Raw genomic sequence first — 26,956 nt, 5'->3', positions numbered from 1 at the left:
AAGTCAAGAGAAGGCTGAGGCACTGTTCCAGATTAAAGACTAAAGGGAAATGATAAGTAAATGCAATACATGAACCTGGATTGCATCCTGGATCAGGGGAAAATGCTATAAATGACCTTCTTGTGACAATTAGGGAAACTGTATATTACACATTGTATATTAGATAATTACATAACACGTGGTATGTTAGTATTATAACAATGTGAAGTTTCTGGATTCTGAAAACTGTACTGTGGTAACAGAAGAGCATGTCCTCGTTCTTAAGAGAGACACATTGAAGTATTTAGGAGTAAACGGGAACAGTGTCTGCAAATTGCTCTCAAATGGTTCAGAAAATAGTTTTAAATGTAGCTGTGTTTATACACATATACACATACAAACACATGCATAAATCAAGAACAGAATGAAAGCAAATGTGGCAAAATGTTAACAGGTGATTTTTTTTAAAAAAGATTTTATTTATCCATTCATGAAAAACAGAGAGAGAGAGAGAGAGAGAGAGAGGCAGAGACACTGACACTGGCAGAGAGAGAAGCAGGCTCCATGCAGGAACCCGATGTGGGACCCGATTCCGGGTCTCTAGGATCACGCCCTGGGCCGAAGGCGGTGCTAAACTGCTGAGCCACCGGGGCTGCTCAACAGGTGATTTTTGGATGAAGGGCATACATAGTTCTTTGTGATGTTTTTGTAACTTCTCTCTAATTTTAAAATTATTTCAAAACAATCAAAAGTAAAAAAAAAAAGCGTTGGAATTCTTGGTAGAACATTTAGGTGAATATTTGTTTATTAGGCCTTGGGGTGGGTGAGGATTTCCTAAACAAGTGGGAAAACGAGTGGGAAAAGGTACTGAGTATCAAAGAAAAGATCTAATGATTTGACTTCGAGGAAATGAGGCCTCCTTCCCCTTGTTAGTGAATGTTCAGGGGCACCAAGCATGAAGGGAACTCATAGTACCTTCTCCACCACCAGCAACTCCTGGAGGCAGCTCCACAAGCACTGGCCCATGCCCAGCACATCTCCAACCACCAGCTCTCCTGAGCATAGCCCTGAGGGCTGCTGAGAGGAGCACCTCCACTTGAGCCCCTAGCAACACACCTGACCTATGCCCCCTTCATCACCCAGTCAACCAGGAGGTCAGGCTTGAGGGAAGCTCTCATTCTGACTGTCTGTCCTCCTGACCAGCTTGCCAGTTACCCCAGGATAGACCAGCAGGTGTGTGGGTCACCCAGTGGGGACGAACCACAGGGGGTGGGGGGCAGGACCGGAGTGGCTATTTACCATCCAGGATGAAAGAATGAAAATATTCCATCATTTGACATCATTAAACATTTTATCACCTCCAGTGGCCCAAGCTGGTGGACAAAAGACCATTCTCATCTGTCTCTCTCTCCCTAGGAGTCACTAAAGCCATGTTCTCAGGGAAAGTACACAAAGACCGTGACAGGCATTATCAGCATTAACAGATACAAGATGAATATATACAAGGTTACTGCCCACAGATGCCCCTCTTTGATCCCTTTTCCCACAAAAAAAAAAAAAAATAGAAGCTTTGGGAGGGGGATTTTGGCACTAGAAATCTGGGTAGAAAGTTGCTAATACACACTCACCCAGATTCCAGCCTCACCTGCCACATATGAGAAGGTTGGATTTTCTGGCCCATTTCTACCATTGGAAGATGGCATGTGTGCCTACCACCACCAGGATCCTTACAAGGACTGCCTCATTCTAGGTGAGGATCCCCATTCTAGCTCCTCACGGCTCTCCAGTGACTCACACAGCACTGTCTCCCTTCAGGGTCATCTGAGCCAGCACACTATGTGCTTTTGTCCCCGAGGTGTGCTGGGATACTAGGATTGACCACACACTATCCATTGTGTCCCTGGCCATCTGCTCTGTCCCATCCTGCAGTCGGCTTAGGGCTCAGTATTCCCACTTCTGGGCTGCCCTTACTCCTGCCCAGGAACACTTCTACATCACCCCCTGTGATATGATCCTGCCCTTTTACACCCTGTCCTAGCCTTGAAGGGCTTCCATGGTGCTTACTAGGATGGCTGAAAGTGTGCAATGAGTTCTTGGCTCACTGTGCCCTCCCAACCCCCCGCCAGAGGTCAGATACCCAGCTTCTTTGTATGTTTGCCCTTGGCTGGTTGCCCTGATCTTTCCTGCTCCCTCTGACTGTTCTCCGTACCCCTATGCTCCTCCTTCTTGCTTTCCTCTGTTTACCCAGGCCACTCCTGTCCCTTACTTCTCCTTGTTGCTCCCTCTGCTGGTCCTTATTTCTTGTGTATAGTCCCCATAGTACTCTTCCTTGGTCTGTTTACTGTTCCATCTAAATGTTGCTTGCTCCTTCTGAGTGCCCCCTGGTCTCTTTCCTGAGTGTCCCTGGGTTCCTCTAACTGTTCCACACCTATTTCTCCTTCCCTTTGACTGCTCTCTGGTGTCTCTGAGTGTCCTGTGTTTCCTTTGACAGTTTTCCCTCTAGCTGATCCTTAATCTGTGGCACCGTTCTGATTGTGCTCTAGTCCATCTGGCTGTTCCCTGGTCCTGACAAGCTTTCCTTATTCCTTCCAGTTGACACAGACTGACTGTCCTTTGAGTCCCCTGACTGCTGTCCCATCCCAATTCTTCCCTGTGCATTTCTAAGACACCCTCACTTAATACTCCTGCATTTGGTTTCAGGGAAATCCATGCTTTGCAGAGAGCTGGTCAACCCGGCCGACCTGGCTCCTAGCCTACGCTCTTGACCACCAGTCTGCTAGTTCTGTACACTCCACTGTGCTTGATTATGCACTCTCACCTTCTCCATCACTTACATCATGTCTATTTGCTGGATCCTCTGGTTGTTTCCTGGGTAGGGTGACCAATTATCTCGTTTGCCCAGGACATTTCCTATTTTTGCACTGAAGTCCCACATCCCAAGAAACCCCTGTCACCCCAGTCCAGGGCACTCCAGTTGTTCCTCAACCTCTCCTCAGCTTCTGCAACTTACCCCCAGTGCCTGTTACATGGGGCCTCTGGCTGCTAACTAGCTTCAGGAATGGATATTATGCCTTCCAGCTGTTCTCTGGTCCCTCTAGCTGTTCTCTGGTCAGTCAGGCTGCTCTCCAACACCAGAAAAACTTTTAATGCTCTTTTTATTTTCCCCTAGCCCTTTGGTTAGCTCCTGGGATGTCTAGTAGACGCTCAGTGCCAAGTACAACTTTGCAGTTCCCTCTGGCTGTTCTCTGACCTCAGAGACTATTCCTTGTTCCATATGGCTCCTGATGTCCTCAGCTACTCCTCAACCTGAGAGGCCTTTCTCTGTCTTTCCAACTGTCCCATGGGTCTGTCTCCTCCTCACCCCTCCACCTGTTCTACAGCCTCAGCAGCTGGTCCTTGCTTCCTCTGGCTGCTATCCATCCCCTTCCCATTCGTTCCTATTTTTTGGTCCCCCATTACCTCTACCTTTCCCTATCCCCTCAGATTCTTCCCTAAATCCTGGTGCCTTGTGAAGTTGCTTGTCCCAAGGCTCCTGCCCAGAACACCAAACCTATCTGCTGTTCCCATTTTAGCCAAATCTTCTGTTTTCTCATCTCTCTGGATATTACCTGGTCCCTCTGCCTTCTGGTCCCTCCTTCTATTTTGAGATCCCTCTGTTGTTCTTGGATCTGCTGGCTTTTCCCTATTTTCCACTTCCCCAGCCCCTGATGACTATTTCCTGGTCTCTCTGATGCCCTTGGCTTCTGGGCTTCTGTCTCCCGTTACATCAGTTCCATTGCACTCTCATCTGTCCCCTGGGCCCCTTGGCTATCCTCCATCTCCAGTAAGTGCACCATGGTCCCTTCAGCTGTTCCTCAGCCCTCTTTCTCTTACTGACCCTTCTGCCTATTTTCCAGCTTCAGCTACTATTTCCTGGTCCTGCTGGCTATTCCCTACCCCTCGGGACATTTTTATTTGTTCCTTGGTATCTCTGTCCATTCCTTGCTCCCTGACATCTAATGAAAAAACCAAAAACCTAACAAACAAATAAGCGAATAAATAACATTCAACAGGACCATTTCCATTTCTTCTTGCAAAGGTGTAGAGGTCTGTGGCTGGGAAGGAAAAGATGAATGGAGAAATATGCCTTGTAGAGGCCAGAATCTAGAATTTCCCACACACTGGCTGGGCAGGAGGCCACCTGCAGAAAGAATGGGGAGAACCACGTTGTTGTGGCCCCAAACTGTGGGTCTGTGATTGATATGATGCAGCAGAGCCTCAACACTTCCATAGGTGGAAGTGCACTATGGAAGTGGCTAGGCAGCCATTCGTTTACCATTCAATCCCCTTATACCTTTGACACAAATATAATCTCAGTGACTTAGGCAAAAAGATTTCAGCGCAGGAATTTTACCAAAGCAGTGTTAATCACAACAGAAACACCCTAAATGCACATACAGTGGATTGGTTAAATTAATTAAAGTTTATCCAAAGGATGTAATGGTGTGTGCTATGTGTATATGAAGAAAAAAATATTTAATGCCTAGAAAATCGTTATAAACTGTCAAATTAAAAAGGAGGCAACCAAATACTGTGAATTCCATTTTTAAGCTTGACTTATAGGGCAGCCCGGGTGGCTCAGCGGTTTAGCACTGCCTTCAGCCTAGGGTGTGATCCTGGAGACCCGGGATCGAGTCCCATGCCGGGCTCCCTGCATGGAGCCTGTTCTCCCTCTGCCCATGTTTCTGCCTCTCTCTCTCTCTCTCTCATGAATAAATAAATTCAAAAAATCTTTAAAAAAAGATTAAAAAAATAAACTTGACCTATAGAATGTTTATGTATATGGTACGTATGCACACCCACAGCCCCACACTTATGCCCACATACGTGCACGCATGCACATACAAAGGAAAAATCAACTGAAAGGAAAAAATAACTAAATTAACAATGGTTAATTTGGGGTAATGCTGGTATTACAAATAATGTTTTATTCTCTTCTACTTGTTTACCTGCATTTTCTAACTTTTTAATGAAAGGATGAAATAAGAAAAATCAAAATAATTTTTAAAGTTTAATATTATCCTAATGACCACATGACCCTGAGTCCCTGTGACAAGGAGCCCATCCCAGAGGTGACAGTATCCATAGGAAGGTCTGAAGAAGGGAGCTGTCAGGCAAGATCTGGCTCTCTCATTGTCTTCCCTTGTTTACAGATTCTCAGGGGGAACTTTTACTTATTTTTATATTTTAAAACATTTTATTTATTTATTTGAGAGAGAGGGAGAAAGCACAAGTGGGGCAGGAAGGGACAGAGGAAGAAGGATAAGCAGAGGGAGGAGGAGACTCCCTGTTGAAAAGGGAGCCAGACATGGGGGGGGGCGCCTCAATTCTAGGACTTGATCCCAGGATCATGACTTGAGCCGAAGGCAGACACCCAACAGACTGAACCATCCAGGCGCCCCACTTGAGAGGAACTTTTGGTGGGCAACTTGGTCTTGGCAGTGGTATGGTAAGGATGGAATACATATTCAGGAGGCCTGGTTCCAGTCCAATGCTGTTATTCACAATCTAAGAGGCCTGGGCAAGTCATGCCCCTTCTCAGGCCATTTTATCACCTTTGAAAGGAGGAGGAAGAACTAGAAGGACCTTGAGACTATTGTCCTATTATCCTGCCATTCTCTCAGTTCCAGAGGAAAGGGATTTTTCTGCCCTAGATCAGGATAGAGGAGAAATCAGCAAATCCCCAGAGAGAAGGGGGAAAGGAGGCTGGAGTGGGGGATGGGATCAGCTGAGCATCTGCAAAGAGCCAATGGAAAGTGCAGGGGCTGTGCTGGGGGTCAGGGGTAGCATCTCCTTGGGTACGACTCCAGATGTGGGGTGACACTCCCATCCCACATGTCCTCCATCAGCCACATCACATGTCCATTGAAACACACAGGGCTCTGGATGTGGTACTCACACAGCAGAAAGATGGTGACCTGGTAGCCTGGAATCTGCCACTTCTGTGACCCATCTTCCCCTTCCCTGAGGCCCTGGTGACAGGTCAGGGTTGTCTCCTCAGAATGAATTCCTGTCCCTGGAGTCCTCTCCCTCCTCACCTCACACGAGCTGCCATGTCCCTCTGCAGCCAGGACCGAGGACCACTGGGGAGCACTCCGGTTAGCTGACATGTTCCTGCTGGGCCTCAACTCCCAGGCTCTCTTGATGATGACTCTGCTCTCTCTGGGAGCCTGAAGTCAAGGGTGCACCTGTGGACTCAAATCAGCTGCTGGGGCTGCAAGGTAGGTCCTATAGCCTCTACTATGGGGTCTGGCCCAGGCACTCCGCAGAGACTCCAAGAAACCCTGGAAAGCCAGTGTCCATGTGGTCAGTCATTCAGCACTCACCCCCACAAATCCTTCCTGGGGGCATCAAGGGGGCAGCTCTCTGTGCTGGATACTGTGAAAGAGAGAAGTTCGGTAAAACCAACACCAAGTATTAGTGTATAATATTAAACAGATACTCATAAGGCTTGGTAGAAAATGAATGAGGGTTTGAATTCCAGATCTACTACGTTCTAGCTAGCATCTGGGGAAGTCACTTTAGTCTGAGTTTCTTCATCTTAAAACTGAGGATGAAAACACCTGTCTCATAGGGTTGTTAGAATTAAATGATACGATGCCTCTTAAAGTACTCACTCCTACTTGGTACCTGGAACATACTCCATTGATATTAAATGCTGTTATTATTACAAGGTGCAAGGCAGGTACCTCATTTAACTTTCAAACTCATCCTGTGAACTAGATATTCTATTATTATTATTTCCATTTACTATCAGTAGAGATGTTCAGACATATTAAGAAATTTTCCCCAAGATCACTCAGATTAGGGGAAAAGACAGGGACTCCAATGCAGGAATGCCTGGTTCCAAGCTACATTTTCTTAACTACTATGCCATATGGTACTCTGTGCATGGCAGAGTCACAGAAAACATGATTTCTATTTCCTGCTGCCCTTAAAGTGCTCTAGCTAGGAGTGATCATGTCATATGTGCATAAACTGAACTTTCGTATAATTCAGTGTATGTTCTGGGCAATTTAGAGAGCCCACCCTCTTCTGCCATAGACGAAAACATAAACTAAATGCCTCCCTTGCTCAACTCCCATCTGGGTCCTGAAAACCAGCATGTCTGTATGGGCTCCTAAATCAGTAACCCACACTGCTTGACAAAACTGTGTCCCAGATGGTACCAGCAACTGGTTTCCATAGGCTCCTCAAATAATCACCAACACAGGCAATACACCCTCAATAGAAAACCAACCAATGATCTATTCAGTGCCCTTTGGGGATCCCATAACTCACAGCCTATATATAGAATTAGTGACTCCCGTAAAACCTCCCATAGTAGTCTGTCACATACTAACTCACATAGTCCTGCATTTACCGATATTCACAGGTCCCAGTCAATGATTTGGATAGGGCCACCAAAATTGACTCCCCAAAACTTGTAATCCCAGGCTTGCAAGCAATCATTCGCTACCTCAGTGTTCCAATCAATAACTCTCATAGGCTAAATCAATGACTTCAATGCTAATACTTGCATCTCCAACTCTCAGAAAGCCTCAAGAATTTCCCAAGACTGTCACTCACTGCCCCAGTATGAATCACATCAATAGGCTTTAGATTATCTAATCCTATTGGACCCTACCTCATTGATCCTTCCCTACAGAAATCCCCCAATCCTTGACTCCAGAGGAACCAAATCAACCCCAAATCTGATTTAGCACTGACTTTAAAGAATAAAGGAAAACCTGAAACACTTCCAGGAAAACAACATGGAAAGGGCTCACAATGGCACTGGACTTTTTGTTTGCAGTGATAGGAATCATATTAGAAGAAAATACCTACAAATTACTGAGAGAAAGGGGCTTAGGGCTGAGAATTTTAAACTCATCCTAGCTAAATACTAATCTTCTGTCAGAGTAAAAGACAACTTTAGACATTATATTAAGTCTAAACATTAAGTGCCACAATTCCTATCTCAAAAGAATACTCAAGAGACTAGTATAAGCAATTATAAATTGAATAGTTACAGAAACCTCAAAATCAGAGGATAGCAGTCTTGAGAAATGATTCTTGTAATATATAGTTACATATGAAAACAGAAAAATAATGTATTTGGGCATATGGAATAAATAAAATTATTACTAAGTGGAAATTTTAAAACACCCTGGAAAAATCTACTGAGTGATAGAGTAGTGAAGGCAAATCACCTACCTCTATTACTAGATCCAAAGACTATTACAACATTATTGGACCTAAGAATAGAGAAATATAGATAATTATATTTGTAAGGAAGGTGAAGGCAACCACTAGCAGAAATTGATAAAAATAATCAAAATTCCAAACTATCAGAATTCCAAGATAATGAGAACCTAGAGGGGAATTAAAAGAAATGTGACCACACCAGCAAAAATAGGAAAAGGAAAGAGTGGAAATATAAATCAAGTAAAATAAATAGTAAACATAAAATAATAGAAGGCACAAAATTTACTATGCTACAATTCAACTAAATTGAATGAGCTGAATCCTGCCATAAAAGATAACGGCTTTGGGATTGGTTAACAACAACAAAAAAATACAGGTGCCACACATTTAAAACACAAAGACAAAGATGTGAAATGAAGCACTGGAAAGAAACATGCCATGCCATTTACCATTCTTTGTGTTATGGCTGGCACTCATTATGTCTTAGTTATGAAAACCTTGCCTACCTCAGGGTCATAAAGATGTTTAATGTTTTCTTCCAAATTTGTATTGTTCTATCTTTCACATTTATTTATAGCCTTCTTGGGAAGGATTTTGGTATATGTATGTGTTACGGTCAAGATTCATTTCTTCCATATGTATATCAAGGTGATCCAGCATAGCTTATTGAAAAGAGTATCTTTTCTCCACTACTCTGCAGTGTTGGTTTGTGATTATGTGGAGGTTCATTCCTGGACTCTGTTTCCATTGGTCTGTTTGTCTATTCTTGGACCAATACTACAGTGTCTTAATTAATGTGCTTCATATCAAGGTTTGATATCTTGAGCCTGACTGGCTCAGTAGTTGATTGTCTGCCTTCAGCTCAGGTTGTGATCCTGGGGTCCTGGGATCGAGTCCCACATTGGTCTCCTTGCAGGGAGACTGCTTCCCCCCCTGCCTATGTCTCTGTCTCTCTCTCTGTGTTTCTTATGAATAAATAAATAAAATCTTAAAGTTTTGATATCTAGTAGAATAAAAGGTTATTAAATTAGACTACACTAAAATTAAAGACTTTGGTTCACCAGAAGACAAAATTAAGAGTGAAAAGGCAAATCCCACAGTGGGAGATGACTGTAATACTAGTATCTGACAAACAATTCATATCTCAAATACATCAAGAATTCCTAGAAATCAATAGAAACAATAAGAAGAGTAAACTTCTTATTAGGAAAGAGACATTTCCCAAAGATATGCAAGCAGCAAATAAGCATAGGAAAAGATGCTCAACTTCATTAGTTAGCAAGGAAGTATAAACTACAATCAGATCATCTTTCTTATCTACCAGAAATGGTTCAAATGAAAATGATGGAAAATAACCAAGAGAGCTAGTGAGGATATGAGCAATAGAAACTCAATATATTGTTTTTGAGGAGCATCAAACAGTACAAAACTTTATAAAACTGTTTGATGTTATCCACAAAAGCTGAACACATGCAATAGCCTGTGAGCTAGCCCTTCCACTCCTAAGAATATACTCAGGAGAAATACGAACATATACTGACTGAAAGACAAGTATGATGATGTTGAGAGTGGCTTTATTCAAAACTGAAAATTATGCAAATGATCATCAACATCAGAATGGATAAACAAGTTGTCCTATATTCATACAAGGAAGTACCATACAGTAACAAGAATGAGCAAATTGCCACACACGACAGGCATGAATTTCATCTCATGAATATTATGTTGCCCAAAGAAGCCAGACCCAAAGAGCAATGAATCAATACAATATGATTATGTTTATATAAACTTATTTTTATATAATTTATATGATTTAAAATTTTTTTTTTATTTATGATAGTCAGAGAGAGAGAGAGAGAGAGAGGCAGAGACATAGGCAGAGGGAGAAGCAGGCTCCATGCACCGGGAGCCCGATGTGGGATTCGATCCTGGGTCTCCAGGATCGCGCCCTAGGCCAAAGGCAGGCGCCAAACCGCTGCGCCACCCAGGGATCCCTAATTTATATGATTTTATATAATTTATATTAAAACTATATAAAATTATGTAAAAATTAAAAAATATAAAAGACATGTAAAACTAATCTACGCTGTTAGAAGTCAGACTGTTGGTACCCCTTGGGAGGAAGTTAGTGATTGGAAAGGAACACAAGGGGGTGTTTCTTGGGTGCTAGTGATGTCCTATTTCTAAATCTAGGTGGTGGTTATGCATGTTCGCTCAGTCAGTTAAAAAAAGACATCAAGCTAAATGCATAATCTGTGCAGTTTTCTGTATTATGTCATAATTAAATAAAGACTTTATACAATACACTGGACAAATGTAAGAAAATGACAGCACATCTAGAAATATAATTATTGAGGTGGAAATTAAGTCCAAAGCACTCAATAGATTATCAAAGGGATCCTTTTTATTTTATTTTTTATTTATTTTTATTTTTTAAAGATTTTGTTTATTTATTCATGAGAGACACAGAGAGAAAGAGAGGCAGAGACACAGGCAGAGGAAGAAGCAGGCTCCATGCAGGGAGCCTGACGTGGGATTTGATCCCGGGTCTCCGGGATCAGGCCCTGGGCTGAAGGCGGTGGTAAACCGCTGAGCCACCCGGGCTGCCCCAAGGGGTCCTTTTTTAATAATAAAATATATAACAAAGAATTACAGAAGCCTCTGCATAAATCCATAGGGCCATTCAATATATACAAATAAAACCAGCACAAATGTACAAAACCGCATAAGGTCTTAAAAATCAGGGATGCCTGGGTGGTTCAGTGGTGTGATCCCGGGGTCCTGGGATCAAGTTCTGCATCAGTTTCCCCACAGGGAGCCTGCTTCTCCCTCTGCCTGTGTCTCTGCCTCTCTCTCTCTGTGTCTCTTATAAATAAATAAGATATTTTTAAAAATCATAATTATAGGGACTCCCTCTTCTGGAGATGGGAGTAGGTATTAGTTAACCTATTCTTTCTGCTAAATACAACTAAAAATGTAGACATTATATATAAAACATAGGAAGATTCTGAAAGGTGGAGTGAAGAGGACAGATTGGCTGGTGATCCTGAGACCTCCAAAATGATGTGGCAGTGAGTTCTCTGGGTTTTCTTTTAGCCTCATATATCCTAGACTTGGTGCTGGAGAAGCCAGCAACCTAGAAAGGCCAAAGGGTACAGACAAAAACTGCCCCAAGAAAAGCCTGCTCTCTCTAGTCAAAGGACCAGGAAAGAGGCAGCCTACCAAGACAGAAAACTTTTAGACAATGATGGCTCTACTCAGGCCAAATACCACAAAAACCACTGGAGGCCCACCACCATTACTAATAGCAAAGGCCAAGTGGAGAGCTTAGACTTCCACCCTTGACAAACTATAAGAAGGTATCCCCAGCCCCTCTACCCCCTGCCCAGGTGGTATCGGAGAAAGCCCATTAGGGTGCTGGAGCTTTCTTCCTTGCTGCCTCCTTCCCCTCACCCTTTGGGGACAGTGGAGATGATGTGGGGAGTGTGGGCTTCCACCCTCACCCAGAAATGACAGTGTCTTTCCCCCTCCCCACTGACTGATGTCAGGGGAGGCCTATGGGAGCATTCACCAGGGCACAGCAGTAACAAGGGCACTTCTGCCAATAGTGTCAATGGACATCAAATGGGAAGCAGTGACAAGGTACCCCTCTCCCTCCCAGTCAGGGTGATATCAATAGAGGCTTAGTGGGAAGCATGAACTCCTACTCCCACTAGGCAATAAAAAGGAGCCCATCCTGGGGCACCTGGGTAGCTCAGTTGGTTAAGCGTCTGACTCTTGATTTCGGCTCAAGTCATGATCTCAGGATTGTGAGATCAAGCCCCGTGACAGGTTCCAAGATGGGTTTGGCGCTTGCTTAAGATTCCCTCTCCTTCTCCCTCAGGTCCTCCCCTCACCATTAAAAAAAAAGACACCCCCCCAAACAGAAGAACTTGGACTTCCATCTCCACCTAGCAGTAATGAATGAGGTGACATCTCCCTTTACCAAATGGAGCTCTGTCAAGGGAGGCCTATTAAAACACAAGAGTTAAATAAATTACAGAGCCTCTTAATGTAATACTCAAATGTCCTGAACATAATGAAAAATTAGATGCCATACCAAGAACCAGGAAAATCTCAACTTGAACGGGAAAAGACACGAAGGAGATCCCAACACTGAAATAACACAGATGTTGGAATTATCTGACAAGGATTTTAGCTTTTTAAATATAATTTTATTACTTTTTAAAAGATTTATTTATTTGAGGGGGGAGGGGTAGAGGGAGAGGGAAAGGCAATCCCAAGCAGACTCCCCATCAAGCGAAGAGCCTGATGCAGCACTCAGTCACATGACCCTGAGATCATGATCCCAGCCAAAATCAAGAGTCTGACACCCAACTGACTGAGTCACTCAGGCACCCCATCTGACAAGGATTTTAAAGCAGCCATCATAAACATGCTTCATTGGCCAATTATGAAAAATTTTTAACACAAATGAGACAATAGAAAATCTCAGCAAAGAAATACAGGCATACCTAATTTTATTGTGCTTGCCAGATATTGAAGTTCTTACAAATTGAAGGTTTATGGCAACTGTCAAGTAAGTCTACCAGCACCATTTTTCCAATAACATCTGCTCACTTCATGTCTCTGTGCCACAATTTGGTAATTCTTGTAATATTCCAAACCTTTTCATTATTATTATACTTATTATGGTGACCTGTGGTCAGCGATCTTTGATGTTACTATTATAATTGTTTTGGCACCATAAACCATATCTATATAACCAGACACAACATTCCCTTAAGCCAAAGCCTAATCCAGATCAAGGCCCTAATTCTCTTCAGTCCTCTGAAGGCTGAGAGAGGTGAGGAAGTTGCAAAAGAAAAGTTTGAAGCTAGCGGAGGTTGGTTCATGAATTTTAAGGAAAGAAGCTGTTTCCATAACATAAGGTGAAATCGCAAATGCTGGTATGGAAGCTGCAGTAAATTATCTAGAAGATCTAGTTAAGATAATTAATGAATGTGGCTACACTAAACCACAGATTTTCAACATAAATGAAACAGCCTTCTATTGGGAGAAGATGCCATCTAGGACCAGAAGGAAATGGCACATTTTTCAAGTGCAGAAAGAAAAGAATTGTTAGGGGGAGTTGGGGGGTGGGTGGCGAGAAGAAAACTGTTAGCCTAGAATCCTATACCCATAGAAAATATCCTTTAGGAAGGATAGAGCTGTCAAGATATTTTCAGATGAAAGAAAACTAAGAATTTGTTACCAGCAGACGTACCATAAAAGAATGGCTATAGGAAGTTCTCTAACCAGAAAGGAAATGATAAAAGAAGAAATCTTAAAATATCAGTAAGGAAGGAAGAACATGGAAAGAGGGAAAATATAGGTAAATATAATATGCTCTCCTTCTCCTAAGTTTTCTAAATTATGTTTGACCATTGAAGTGAAAATTATAACACCACCTAATGTGGTGCTCAGTGTATGTAAAGGAAGTATTTAAGACAATTATTTATAAATAGGGGAGGATAAAGGGACATGAGGTAAGGTTTCCACACTTCCTTGGAAGTGGTAAAATGATACCAGTGAACTCTGATAAGTTGTGTATATATTACATGATACACAGAATATCCAAAAAAAAGCTATATAAAGTAAGATTCCCCTGAAAACACTAGATAATCAAAATGGAATTCTTTAAAATGTCCAAATACCCCAAAGAAGGGCAAAAAAAGAGAGAGAAACAAAAACAGAGAGAACAAATAGAAAACACAAAATATGACAGATCTAGATATTAACATACAAATAATTACATAAAGTATAAATGGTATAAATGTACCACTTGTAGACAGAAATTAGCAGATTTGATCTCAAAAATCATGACCCAATTATACACTGTCTACAGGAAACATGCTTCAAATATAATGATATATGCAGGTCAAAAGTAAAAGGATGAAAAAAATATATCATGCAAATGTTGATTAAAAGGAAGCAGGAGTGGATTTATTAATATTGGATAGAGTAGACTTCAGAGTAAAGAAAATTACTCTGGTACTGACAGGGACATAACATAATGATAAAAGGGTCAGTCCACCAAAAAGACATAGCAATCTTAAATGTGTATGCATCATGCAATAGAATTGCAAAATATATGAAGAAAATTTTGATAAAACTGAAAGGAGAAATAGGCAAAATCACAATTACAGTTGGAGACTTCAATACCCTTCCTTCAACAACTGATAAAACAACTAGACAGAAAATCAGCAAAGTTGTAAAAGAATTCATGAACACCTTCCACCAATAGGATCTAAGTGACATTTACAGAACATTCCACCCAACAGTAGTAGAATACACATTCTTTTAAAGTGCCCACAGGAAAAAAAATAAAGTGCCCACAGAAAATACATCATTTGGCCATATCCTAGACCATATAACAAACCTCAACAAATGTAAAAGAATTGAAATCAGACACAGTATGTTCTCTGACCACAATGGATGAAACTAGTAATCAAAATAAAAAGGTAACAGGAAAATCCCCAAACACTTAGAAACTAAACAATATACTTCTAAAAAACCCATGGGTCAAAGAAGTCTCAAGGGAAATTTAAAAAATACACTAAACTGAATAAGGGGTATATATACCCTCACCCCTTGACCATATAAGAATGGTCTTTGGGCCTGGAACACTTACTTACCAAGAGACCAAGAACCCACACAGCCTATGTTGGGCTATTGCCTTGTGTGGGAATATTTTTTCCTTACTGCAGACTCAATGTGTGCCATTTTTTTTTCTGCCAAAGTTTGTACATCAATGGCCCTTAGGCATGCCCCTAGCTTTCAGTATTTCAGTCTCCATAGTGGGGGGTGGGGGAGTCCTTCCACTGCAATGAGAGGGTTGTGATTAGTATCTTAGTTCAGTTTAATTTATATTTCCTTGCTAACTAATGGAGTGAAGGATCTTTTCCTATGCTTACTTGCCATTTGGCTAGCTATAAGGAAAGGATGCACTATGGATGCTGATCTTGCTCTGTCTCTTCTCTATTCAAGTAAAGCATTGTTCCATTCAGTGTTTCACTGTGTTGTGTTTTCCTTGGTGACTTTGATACCAAGATGCAGTGGGCAGAAGTGTTTGGAGTCCTCCCCTGGAATTTGATAACCAGTGCACAATACTCTGCTCCATAAACTAAAGCAGTCCTATAAGGAAAATTTATGGCACTAAATGTTTACATGTGAAAAGAGAAAAAGCCTTAAGTCAATAATCTAAACTCTCAAGAAATTAGAAAAGAAGGTGGGGGGGTCTGGCTGGCTCAATTGATGGAGCATGCAATTCTTGATCTTGGGGTTTTAAGTTTGAGCCCCATGTTGGGTGTAGAGATTACTTAAAAATAAAATTTTGGGCAGCCCGGGTGCTCAGTGGTTTAGCGCTGCCTTCAGTCCAAGGCCTGATCCTGGAGACCCGGGATCAAGTCCCATGTTGGGCTCCCTGTGTGGAGCTTGCTTCTCCCTCTGCCTCTCTCTCTCTCTCTCTCTCTCTCTCTCTCTCATAAATAAATAAAATCTTAAAAAAAAATAAAATAAAATCTTAAAAAAAAGAAATTAGAAGAATATAATAAACCCAAAACCTGTGGAAAAAAGGACATAAGAAGAGTAGGAGCAAAAATCAATGGAATTGAAAACAACAGAAAAATACAATAAACCAAAGGGCTGGTTTTCCAAAAAAATAAATAAATAAATAAATAAACAAGCCTCTAGTAATATTGACAAAGAAAAAAATTAGAGATACAAATGATTAATATTGGGAATGAAACAGGGGCTATCACTACAGACTCTGCAGATATCAAAAGAATAATAATGGAATACAATAATAAATTTGACAACTTTGATGAAATGGACCAATTCCTCAAAAAGTACAAACTATCACAACTCTTCTAATATCAAATAGTTCATCTGAATGGCCTCACAACTATTATGGAAATCAAATTTGCAATTTGAAAAATAACTCTTTTTTTAAAAAAAGATTTTATTTATTTGAGAGAGAGAGCCAGAGAGAGCACGAGCAGAGGGGGAGGGCAGAGGGAGATGGAGAAGCAGACTCCTTGTTGAGCAGGGAACTCAATGTGGGGCTCGATCCCCGGACCCCAAGATCATGACCCAACCCAAAGGCAGATGCTTAACCACCTGAGCCACCCAGGTGCCCCTAAAGAACAACTCTTGAAATATAAATCTCTAAGCCAAATGGTTTCACTGGAGACTTCCACCAAATTTTCAAGAAGAATTAACACCAATCCCGCACTATCTCTTCCAGAAAATAGAAGAGGGAATTCGTGCTAACTCATTTCCTAAAGCCTGATACCAAAAGTAGAGTACAAAAGTCACATTCTTGATGTGCTAATGTTTTCCCACTGAATTATACATGGTTTGCATAGTAAATTTTGCACATTTTGTCATCACCTGCATTTGAAAATAGGGTGTTTCTTGTTGGGGATGCCTAAGTGGCTCAGTTGGTTGTCTGCCTTTGGCTCAGATCATGATGCCAAGGGTCCTGTGAGTCCTGCATCAGGCTCCCTGCAGAGCAAGGAGCCTGCTTCTCCCTGGGAGCCTGCTTCTCCCTCTGCCTCCCTCTCTCTGTCTCTCAGAATAAATAAAATATTTTTAAAAAGGATGTTTCTTGATGAACTATTCCATTTCTTAACCAAAAAAGTATAAAAAACCCTACAGACCAATATTCTTCATGAGCATAGATGCAAAAATTCTTAACAAATTATTACAAATATAATTTAGCAATATACAAAGGAAATTTTTTAAAAAGGTTTTATTTATTTATTCATGACAGACACAGAGAGAGAGGCAGAGACATAGGCAGGGGGAGAAGCAGGCTCCCCGCAGGGAGCCCAATGCGACACTTGATCCCAGGACCCCAGGATCACCACCTGAGCCAAAGGCAGACACTCAACCACTGAGCCACCCAGGTGGTCCACAAAGGGAATTATATACCATAACCAAGTGGGGCTTATTCCAGGAATGCAAGACTAGTTCAATATTTGAAAATCAGTCAATGCAATCTACCATATTAACAAGCCACAGAAGAAAAAAAAAATCACATGATCATATTAATTGAGGCAGAAACATGTTTTCACAAAATCCAACAGCCATTCATGATTTAAAAAAAAAACTCTTAGAAAACCTGAAATAAAGGTTAAATTTGTCAACTTGATAAAAATAAGATCTACAAAAAAAAAAAAACCTATAACTAGCATTGGGGTGCCTGGGTGGCTAAGTAGGTCAAGGTCCCAGGGTCCTGGAGTTGAGCCCCATGTCGGCTCCCTGCTCAGTGGGGAGCCTGCTTTTCCTTCTTCCCCCTGCTTGTGCTCTCCCTCGCTATCTCTTTCTCTCTTTCTCTCAAATAAATAAATAAATAAAATCTAAAAAACCTACAAAACTATAACTAACATCATACTTAATAATGAGAGACTGAATGTTTGCCTCTTAATATCAGGAACTATACAAGAATGTCAACTACCACTACTCTTATTCAATATAGTAATGAAAATTTTAGCCAGTGCAATAAGGCAAGAAAAAAGAACAAAAGGCATAGAGATTGATTGAAAAGGAAGAAATAAAAACGGATCCTATTTGCAGATAACATGATGGCCCAGATAGAAAATCCCTAGGACCCTACACAAAAACCTCTAGAAGTAATAAGTGACTTCAGCAAGGTTATGGGACACAAGAACAACATGTAAAAATCAGTATTTTTATTTACTACAAATGAACATGATGAAACAAATGCACAATACTTTACATCACTCAGAAAGTAAAATATTTAGGTGTAAATGTAACAGAACATGTATAGGGGTTACATGTGGAAAACTAGAGAATGTTGATAAAAGAAGTAAAAAACATCTAAATATCTAAATAAATGGAAATACTGTATTTATGGTTGGGTAGCCTCACTGCAGTAAAAATATCAATTCTTCACAAGTCAATATATAGGCTTAATAAATTCCTATTAAAATCTCAGTGAGAATTTTTTTGTAAATACAGGCAAAATTAAATTTATATGGAAGGACAAAGGATCTACAATAGCTAAAACAATTCTGACAAAGAATAAAGTGGGAGAAATCAATTTACCTGACTTCAAGGCTTTTTATTTAATTACAGGAATCAAGACAATGTGGTACCAATGAAAGGACAGAAACATAGATCAATGAAACAGAAGAGAGGGCCGAGAAATAGCCCCACACAAATACAGCCAACTAATTTTTTTACAAAGGTGCAAAAACAATTTAATGGATGAAGGAGTCTTTTCAACAAATGGTGCTAGAGTAATTGGATCATTCATAAGGAAAAAAACAAAATAAATTTCAATCTAAATGTCACACTTCACAAAAAATTAACCGGAGGGGCGCCTGGGTGGCTCAGTCAGTTAAGGGTCTGCCTTCAGCTCAGGTCATGATCCCAGGGTCCTGGGATCGAGCCCCACATTGGGCTCCCCACTCAACAGGAAGCCTGCTTCTCCCTCTCCCTCTGCTGCTCCCTCTGCTTGTGCTTTCTCTAATAAATAAATAAAATCTTTAAAAAATTAACCAAAATGGATCACAGATTCAAATGTAAAACTATAAAACTGTTAGAAGACTACAACAGGAGAAAATCATCAGGACCTAGGGCTTAGTAAAAGTTCTGAGATAGGACACCAAAAACATGAGCAATAAAGGAAAAATATACAGATATTTGACTTCAACAGAGTAAAAACTGTAGCTCTGCAAAAGATGCTGTTAGGAGAATGAAATGAAAAGCTACAGGCTGTGAGAAAGTATCTGACAAAGGCTCATAATGATAACATATAAAGAACTCTCAAAAATCAACATCCAAGAAACAAACAATCCAATTAGAAAATGGGCAAAGGACATGAAGAGACATTTCATCAAAGAGGATATACAGAGGGCAAAAAAGTACATAAGAATATGTTCAACACCCACAGACAAGCATATTTTAGAATTTACATGGAAATGCACAGCCCGTAGAATAACTAAAGCAGTCTTAACAAAGAAGAGTAAAGTGGGAGTAAACAAAATAATTTAACTAAGCATTACATGCAGAATATAAAATCCCCAGAAAACATAAACCAAAATTAATCTCCCAAAGTAGATATCTGTTAAGACCAGTAATCAAAGAAAGTAATTACAATTTACCATTTTAAAGATTTTATTTATTTATTTATTTATTTATTTATTTATTTATTTATTTATTTGAGAGAGAGAGTGAGAGAGTAAGCACATAAGTGGGTGGGGGGTAGAGGGGTAGAGAGAAGCAGACTCCCTGCTGAGCAGGAAGCCCAATGTGGGGCTTGATCCCAGGACCCTGAGATCATGACCTGAAAACTGAAGTCAGATGCTCATCCCACTGAGCCACTCAGGCACCCCTGCAATTTACTATTTTAAAAGACCAGTTCTGAATGTAAATTGGTATAGCCACTGTGGAAACAGTATGGATATTACTCCAAAAATGAAAAAATAGAAATACCATATGATCTGGTAATTCCATTACTAGTTGTTGACCCAGATAAAATGAAAACACTAATTAGAAAAGATATATGCACCCCTATGTTTACTACAGCATTATTTATACTAGCCAAGAGATGGAAGCAACCCAAGTGTTCACACATGCATGAATGGACAAATAAAATGGCTGAACTTTAAAGAAAATAATCTCCATGCCATTTTAACATATAAAAAGATAGAAATCGCCTGAATTCCTGTTAAAAACTGGCATAGTTTTAATAGCAACATGTTAAATATAGTATAAAAACAAGAAAACTACAAGTACTTTTTAAAAAAGATTTTATTTATTTATTTGAGAGAGAGCATGAGCAGGGAGGGGAGGGGCAGAGGGAGAAGTAGACTCCCCACCAAGTGGGGAACCCAATGTGGGGCTCGATTCCAGGACCCCAAGATCATATCCTGAGCCGAAGACTGATGCTTAACTGACTGAGCCACCCAGGCGCCCCTAAACAGTTTTCTTATAATGGTAAAACTTCTAATTTTTTTAAGTAGGCTCCACACCCAGCATGGAGCTCAATGTGGGGCTTGAACTCACAACCCTGAGATCAAGACATGAGCTGAGATCATGAGTCAGACACTTAATCAACTGAGACACACAGATGCCCCCTGGCAAAACTTTTAAATAAAATATTACTAACTCAAATTGAACCATGTCTCATAAGAAAAATTCCCCTTGACCAAACTAAATTATCCAAGGAAAGCAAAGTTGGGGCCACATTATATATAATTCATTACAGCAACCAATTAAAGAGTACAACACCATAAGACCATTAATATCAAAAAGCATCTGACACAATTCAGGAGCCATTCCTAATAAAAACACAAATTAAAAGAGCAATATAAAAATATTACAATGACTACCAAAAAACCTACCAGAGAACATTATGCTAAAAACATGTCCAGATCAGAAAACTTAATACCATTAGGGTAGTAATAATCCCCAAAATGATGTTCAGACACAACACAACCCCTATCAAAATCTAAGCTGGCATTTTTACAGAGGGTAACAAGCTGATCTTAAAAATATATGGAAATGCAAAGGACTCTGAATTTCCAAAACATTGAGTAAGAACATGTTGGAGGACACATTTCCCTATTTCAAAACTTACTACAAAGCTACACAAATCAATACAGTGTGGTACTGGCAGAAGGGTACACATACAGATGAATAAAATAGAATTGAGAGTTCAGAAATAAACTTGTACATTTACAGTAAATTTATTTTATTTTATTATTTTTTAAAGATTTATTTTATATATATGAAAGAGAGCACAAGCAGGGGAGGGGCCAAGGGAGAGGGAAAGAAGCAGACTCCCAGCTGAGTGCTGAGATGAAGAGTCTGATGCTTAACTGACTGAGCCACCCAGGCAGCCCTACAGTCAATTGGTTTTAGATAAGCATTCCAATATAATTCCTTGGGGGGAAAAAAGTCAATGATATCAAAAGCACAAGCAAAAAAGAAAAAAATGGATAAATTCAACCTCATCAAAATTAAAAACTTTTGTGCCACAAAGTCAACCACCAAGAAAGTGAAAAGATAACCACAAAATGGGAGAAAATAAATGCAAATCACATATCTGAAAAGGGACTTGTATCCAGAACATATAAAGAGCACTTACAACTCAATAATAAAAAAATCAAATCACTCAATGAACAATAAGCAAAGGATTTGAATTGATATTCCTCCAAAGAAGATACACAAATGGCTAATAAGGACATTGTCAGTGACCTCAGGCTGCTATAACAACAAACAACCACATACTGGGTGGCTTAAATAACAAACATTTTTTTTCTCACAGTGCTTGAGGCTGGGAAGTCCAAGATCAAAGCACCAGCAGATTTGGTGTCTGGTGACAACCTTCTTCTTGTTTCATAGACAGCCATCTTCTTACTGTGTTCTCACATGGCATAAAGGGGAAGGGGGCTCTCTAAGGTCTCTTTTATAAGGGTACTAACCCCCTGCATGAGACCTCCACCCTTGTGACCTAATCATCTCCCAAAGACCTCACCCCTAATACCATCACATTGGGAGTTATGTAAACATATGAATTTGGAAAAGACTACATTCAGTCCATTGCACACATTAAAAGATATTCAATATCAGTAATCATTAGAGAAACAGAAATCAAAACTACAATGAGATACCACTTCATACCCACTAGGATGACTAGAATAAAAAAAAAAGACAACAAGTGTTGGTGGGGATGTGACTAATTGGAACATTCATACATTCCTGGTGGGATATAAAATGGCACAGCCATTTCGAAAAACAGTGTGGCAGTTCTTCAAAGTGTTAAACATAGGGGTACCATATGATCTAGCAATTCCACTCCCAAGAGAAATGAAAATTTATGTCCACACAAAAATGTGGACACAAATGTTCATAGCATTATTCATAGTATTTAAAAGTGGAAACAATCCGAATGTCCATCAACTGATGAATGGGAAAACAAAATGTGGTATATCCTTACAAAGGAATATTATTCAGTAATAAAAAAGGAAGGAAGTACTGATACATGCCATAGCATGGATGAATCTCGAAAAAATTATGGTAAGTGAGAGAAGAGAGTTACAAAAGACCACATATAGTATGATTCCATTTATCTGAAAAGCTCAGAATAGTTAAATCTACAGAGACACAAAGTGGTTGCCTGCAGCAGCAGGATACAGAATGGGAATGAAGAATGAGTACCATATTTCTTTCTGAATGTTCTAAAATTAGACTGTGGTGGTAACTGCACAACTCTATGAATATACTAAAAACCATTGAATTGCAAGCTTTAAATGTGTAGTTTGGGGATACCTGAGGGTGGCTCAGGGGTTTAGTGCCTGCCTTCAGCCCAGGGTGTGGTCCTGGAGTCCCAGGATCGAGTCCTGCATCAGGCTCCCTGCATGGAGCCTGCTTCACCCTCTGCCTGTGTCTCTGCCTCTCTCTCTCTCTCTCTCTGTGTGTGTGTGTGTGTTTGCCTCTCATGAATGAATAAATAAAATCTTTTTTAAAAATGTGTAGTTTATGGTAGATGAATTATATCAATAAATCTATTTTTTTTAAAAAAAGATCATGTAGCTAGTAAGTGGCCATGCAGCATTTCAAACCCAGTATCTTGGCAAGAGGAAGGTATTCAGTAGATGTTTGTTGAATGAATGAATGAATGAATGAATGAATGAATATCTTTCACTTTCAAATTAGCAACAAAATAGGGATACCCTGTATCAAGTATCATTCAACATTGTTCCAAAAGTGCTAGTTAATGCAAGAGGAGATGAGGTAATCAGAATAAATATTTGGAAGGAAGAGAGAGTATCATTGTTAACTGGCTGCAATATGATATTCTATCTAGGAAAATGAAGAGACCATAAAAAGCAACTAGAACTCACATGAGAATCTAATCATTGCATTGGATAAGAAATAAAATACAAAAATTGACAGATTTTTTTTTCCTTTGAAAATAGAAAAAATATGCTTTTCACCATGGTGACAAAAACAAATGTAAAATATTGAAGTATGCATTTTTTTTAAAAAAAAGAAGGTGCTGGGGATCCCTGGGTGGCACAGTGGTTTGGCGCCTGCCTTTGGCCCAGGGCGTGATTCTGGAGACCCGGGATCGAATCCCACATCAGGCTCCCAGTGCATGGAGCCTGCTTCTCCCTCTGCCTATGTCTCTGCCTCTCTCTCTCTCTCTTTCTCTCTCTCTCTCTATCATAAATAAATAAAAATTTAAAAAAATTTATAAAAAGAAGGTGCTGGGTCTATAAAAAGAAAACTATAGGGGCACCTGGGTGGCTCAGTCCATTAAGCCTCTGACTCTTGGTTTCAGCTCAAGTCATGATCCCATGAGTCGTGAGATGGAGCCCTGTGTCAGGCTCCATGTTCAATAGGGGGGAATCTGCTTGACATTCTCTCCCTCTGCTCCACCCCCGACTTGCACACACACACACTCTCTCTCAAATAAATAAATCTTTTTAAAAAGGAGAAAACTATAAAATATATTATTTTAATGGTTGTTTTGAAACAAGATGGTTTTAACATTCATATGAAATAATTAATGCTAAAGAATACTAAAGAAAACAACCAAAAAAGAAAGATAGAAAAAGAACAGTGAAGGGGCTAGCACTATTTGATATTAAAAGTATTTCTAAAAGTCAATACACTTTTTTGAAACGCAATATATACATATATTAGAAGGAAAAATAGAGCTCAGAAATAGAGCAACTTACATTTGGAAATCTATATGATAAAAGTGGCATTAGGTTGAGTTAGAAAAGTGGGTTCATTTAATGATTGATGCTTGCAAATTTTCTATTCAAATGGAAAATACACACTTCAGTCTCATCTCACACCACACACCAGAGTAAATTCCAGGTGGACTGAAATTTAATCTTAAAAATTAAAACATTAAAAATGTTAAATTTAAGGTATATATTGCTTTAAGCACTAAGTGGGGAGAACTCACTAGGCAAGATAAGATACTCAGAACCTTAAAAGGAAAAAGACAGATATCTCTAATCAGATGATTATTTTCTCTAATTATATGTGAAGACATCTTTCAAAACTTAAGTTATAAAGAGAGATAAAGGGAAAAAATCACAATAAATGACAGAAGGTTAATATTCACAAATTAGAAACACAAACCACCTAAAGGAAAAAAAGAGCAAAGGATATGAAAAATTTTTAAAACATATGAGAAGATATTCAACCACTAGTTGCCAGGAAAATGCACATCAAAGTAAAACAAGATACTATATACCAAAGTAAAAACAGATATCATTCTGTTTGTTCCTCAGAATGGCGAAAATTTAAAAAGCAGCAATATTCAGTGTGGGAGGGGATATTAAAGTCTTTCATTTTTTTCTATTCTTTAAAGATTGTATTTATTTGTTTGAGATAGAGTGAGAGCACAAGCGGGGGAGAGGAGCAGAGGGAGAAAGCGGGAGAAGCAGATTCCCCCACCAGTGTGGAGCCCAAGTGGGGGATTTGACCCCAGGACCCGGAGATCACCACCCCAGCCCAAGTCAAATGCTGAACCCACTGAGCCACCCAGGCACCCCAGAGTGAGCCCCTTTATATGGTGCTGGTGGGGAATACCAATTTCACAAAAGTTTTGGAAAATAATTTAAAGTTCAAATACATACCATCCACTTCAAGGAACATCCATTTCTGCACCTAATAATCACTCAGATGACAGTCTCTGAGTGTAGTTTAGCAATCAGTAATAAAAATGTCAACTTTTTGGGAAATCAGAATCTCATATCTAAACAACTATGGAGTCAGAGAGAAAGCCACAGCAGAAATTAGAAAACATGTTACACATCAAAATTTGTTACATGGAGCTAAAGTGTTCTCAGAGAAACATTCAGAAACTTAATGCTTATAAAAGAAAAATGATTGAATATTAATGAGAAAAGTATTCAACTTAGCAATTTTAAAATAAGAATAACCCAAAGAAGAGAAATAATGAAATCAAGGGGAGAAATGAATGACGCAGAAAACAAAGATACGGGAAGCCCAACAAAGTCAAAGTAGGGTTTTGAAACAATCCCATCTCAGTTTAAGACCACCCATCACTGACTCTGTGAGGCCGCCTGTCTGATTCCACTGGCCCCTCCATCGCTAGTCTCCAATAAATGCAAAACTGACACCACAGAAATCTTGACTATCCACTCAATAAACCCCATGACACGCGTCATAGACCGTGCAATACTCACCCCACGGTTCGTTCATTGATTCTTCAATACTCACCCCACAAACTCTCCACCATTCACTCCACAGCCCACCCATTACTCCCTAAACACCCTCACCAGTTCACTCGCTGAACTCCAATCATTTATCTTGCAGGCCCCCTATCACTTACCCCACTAACCCTCTATGATTCAGCTCACAGACCGTCATCATTTATCCCACAGGTCCAATCACTTACCGCGCAGACCCCATCAACGACCTCTGAGAATCCTCACCGCTCTCCCCATAGACTCTTCATTGCTCACCCTAGAGAACCCCTAGAACCTCACTCATCGCACAGACTACCCATTTTATTCCCCCCCCGCCCCATCACTCACCCCACAACTCTGCCACTCACTGCACGCTCCTCCTACTTGGGGATCTCTGAGAAGCCTCATCACTCACCCTACAAGGTACCATCATTGAGTGCGAAATCCATGTCATCACACCCCTAGAATCATATCAGTGCTTTACTGGCCCAACTATGCCGCCTGTTAAACTCAGTCCAGGAACCCTAAGTGTTGAAACTACGTGGGAGGGACTCTTCCGTGTCTGGACCTCACCGCGCACATGCTCAGTGTCTGCCGGCCGCCCGCAGTCCCACAGGGTGCATTCGCGCGGGGTTGGCGCGTGTGCGTGGCGGAGGAGAGGCGGGCTTTCAAATGTTCTTTGGTGACTTTGTCAGGCAACTAACATGGCTGTCCCCTCGGGAGTGTCTCTACGGGAGCCGCCATCTTGGAAGGGTGGGCATTTCGGCCGGGACCCGCGCACGCTGCCCCTGCGGCATTTCCCGGGAGCCGAGCCGGCAGGAGCGCGGGCTGTGCCGCCGGCACTTCTCCCGCGCGGGGCTCATTCTCCGCGGCGCCCGCCCTTCCCGGCGCTCAGGGGCCCCGCCCTCGGGCCGCATCCCCAGGGGGCCGCGGCTTTCTCGCGCGCCGCTAGGCTCCCCCTCCGAGTCCCGCCGCTCCGGTCCCCGCTGGGAAGCCTCCTGCAAGCGGCGGGCCCGGAGACCGGCCCGCCCCGCTCCCTCCCCGGCCTCCTTCTAGGGGAAAGGGAACGGCTTCTGACAGGCGCGGGTGGCTCGCGGCGGCGGCGGGGCTCGGGGCGCCGCGACGTGCCCACCTGCCGGCGCCTCTGTCCCCGTGTCTGCCGAGGGCATCGCCGGGCTCCTCGACTGTCACTGGCCCTGGGTGGTTGCCGCGGGGCGGGGGGGGCGGGGGGGGGGAAATAGTACGTGTCAGATTTAGGCCAGGAAGCGGAAGTCGCCCGCAGCGAGAGTTTAACCACTCGGGGCGCGGGGCGCTGAGGTGATTTAGCGCCAGGGACCAAGTATCTGTGGAGCGACTCGTTGGGGGGCCTGTGATGTCAGTGGAGGGGCACTTCACCCAATTTTTAAAAAATCCAGTAGTCCGCCTTCCTGGTTTCCTTCTAAAAGCATTAAGGCTAAAGTTCCAGAGATCCAGGTTTTGATTGATTTCCATTAGTGTTT

General features: G+C 41.1%; 1 protein-coding gene across 1 annotated transcript in view; it reads right to left on the bottom strand.

Annotated features, from left to right (window-relative positions):
- Positions 1-26,314, bottom strand: part of ZNF41 (zinc finger protein 41) — a 44,083-nt gene extending 17,769 nt beyond the window's left edge. Inside the window, exons 1-3 of the mRNA XM_077888442.1 lie at positions 25,806-26,314; positions 8,215-8,255; positions 6,057-6,396 (exon numbers count right to left, since the gene is read on the bottom strand). Coding sequence (XP_077744568.1) covers positions 6,057-6,128 — 72 coding nt within the window. The 5' untranslated portion in view covers positions 6,129-6,396; positions 8,215-8,255; positions 25,806-26,314. The remainder of the gene's footprint in view (positions 1-6,056; positions 6,397-8,214; positions 8,256-25,805) is intronic.
- Between the last annotated feature and the right edge of the window lie 642 nt (positions 26,315-26,956).

This window comes from Canis aureus, chromosome X, assembly GCF_053574225.1.
Source record: "Canis aureus isolate CA01 chromosome X, VMU_Caureus_v.1.0, whole genome shotgun sequence".
In the NCBI taxonomy this organism is placed as follows: domain Eukaryota; kingdom Metazoa; phylum Chordata; class Mammalia; order Carnivora; family Canidae; genus Canis; species Canis aureus.
This window is presented reverse-complemented; position numbering and strand designations above follow the sequence as displayed.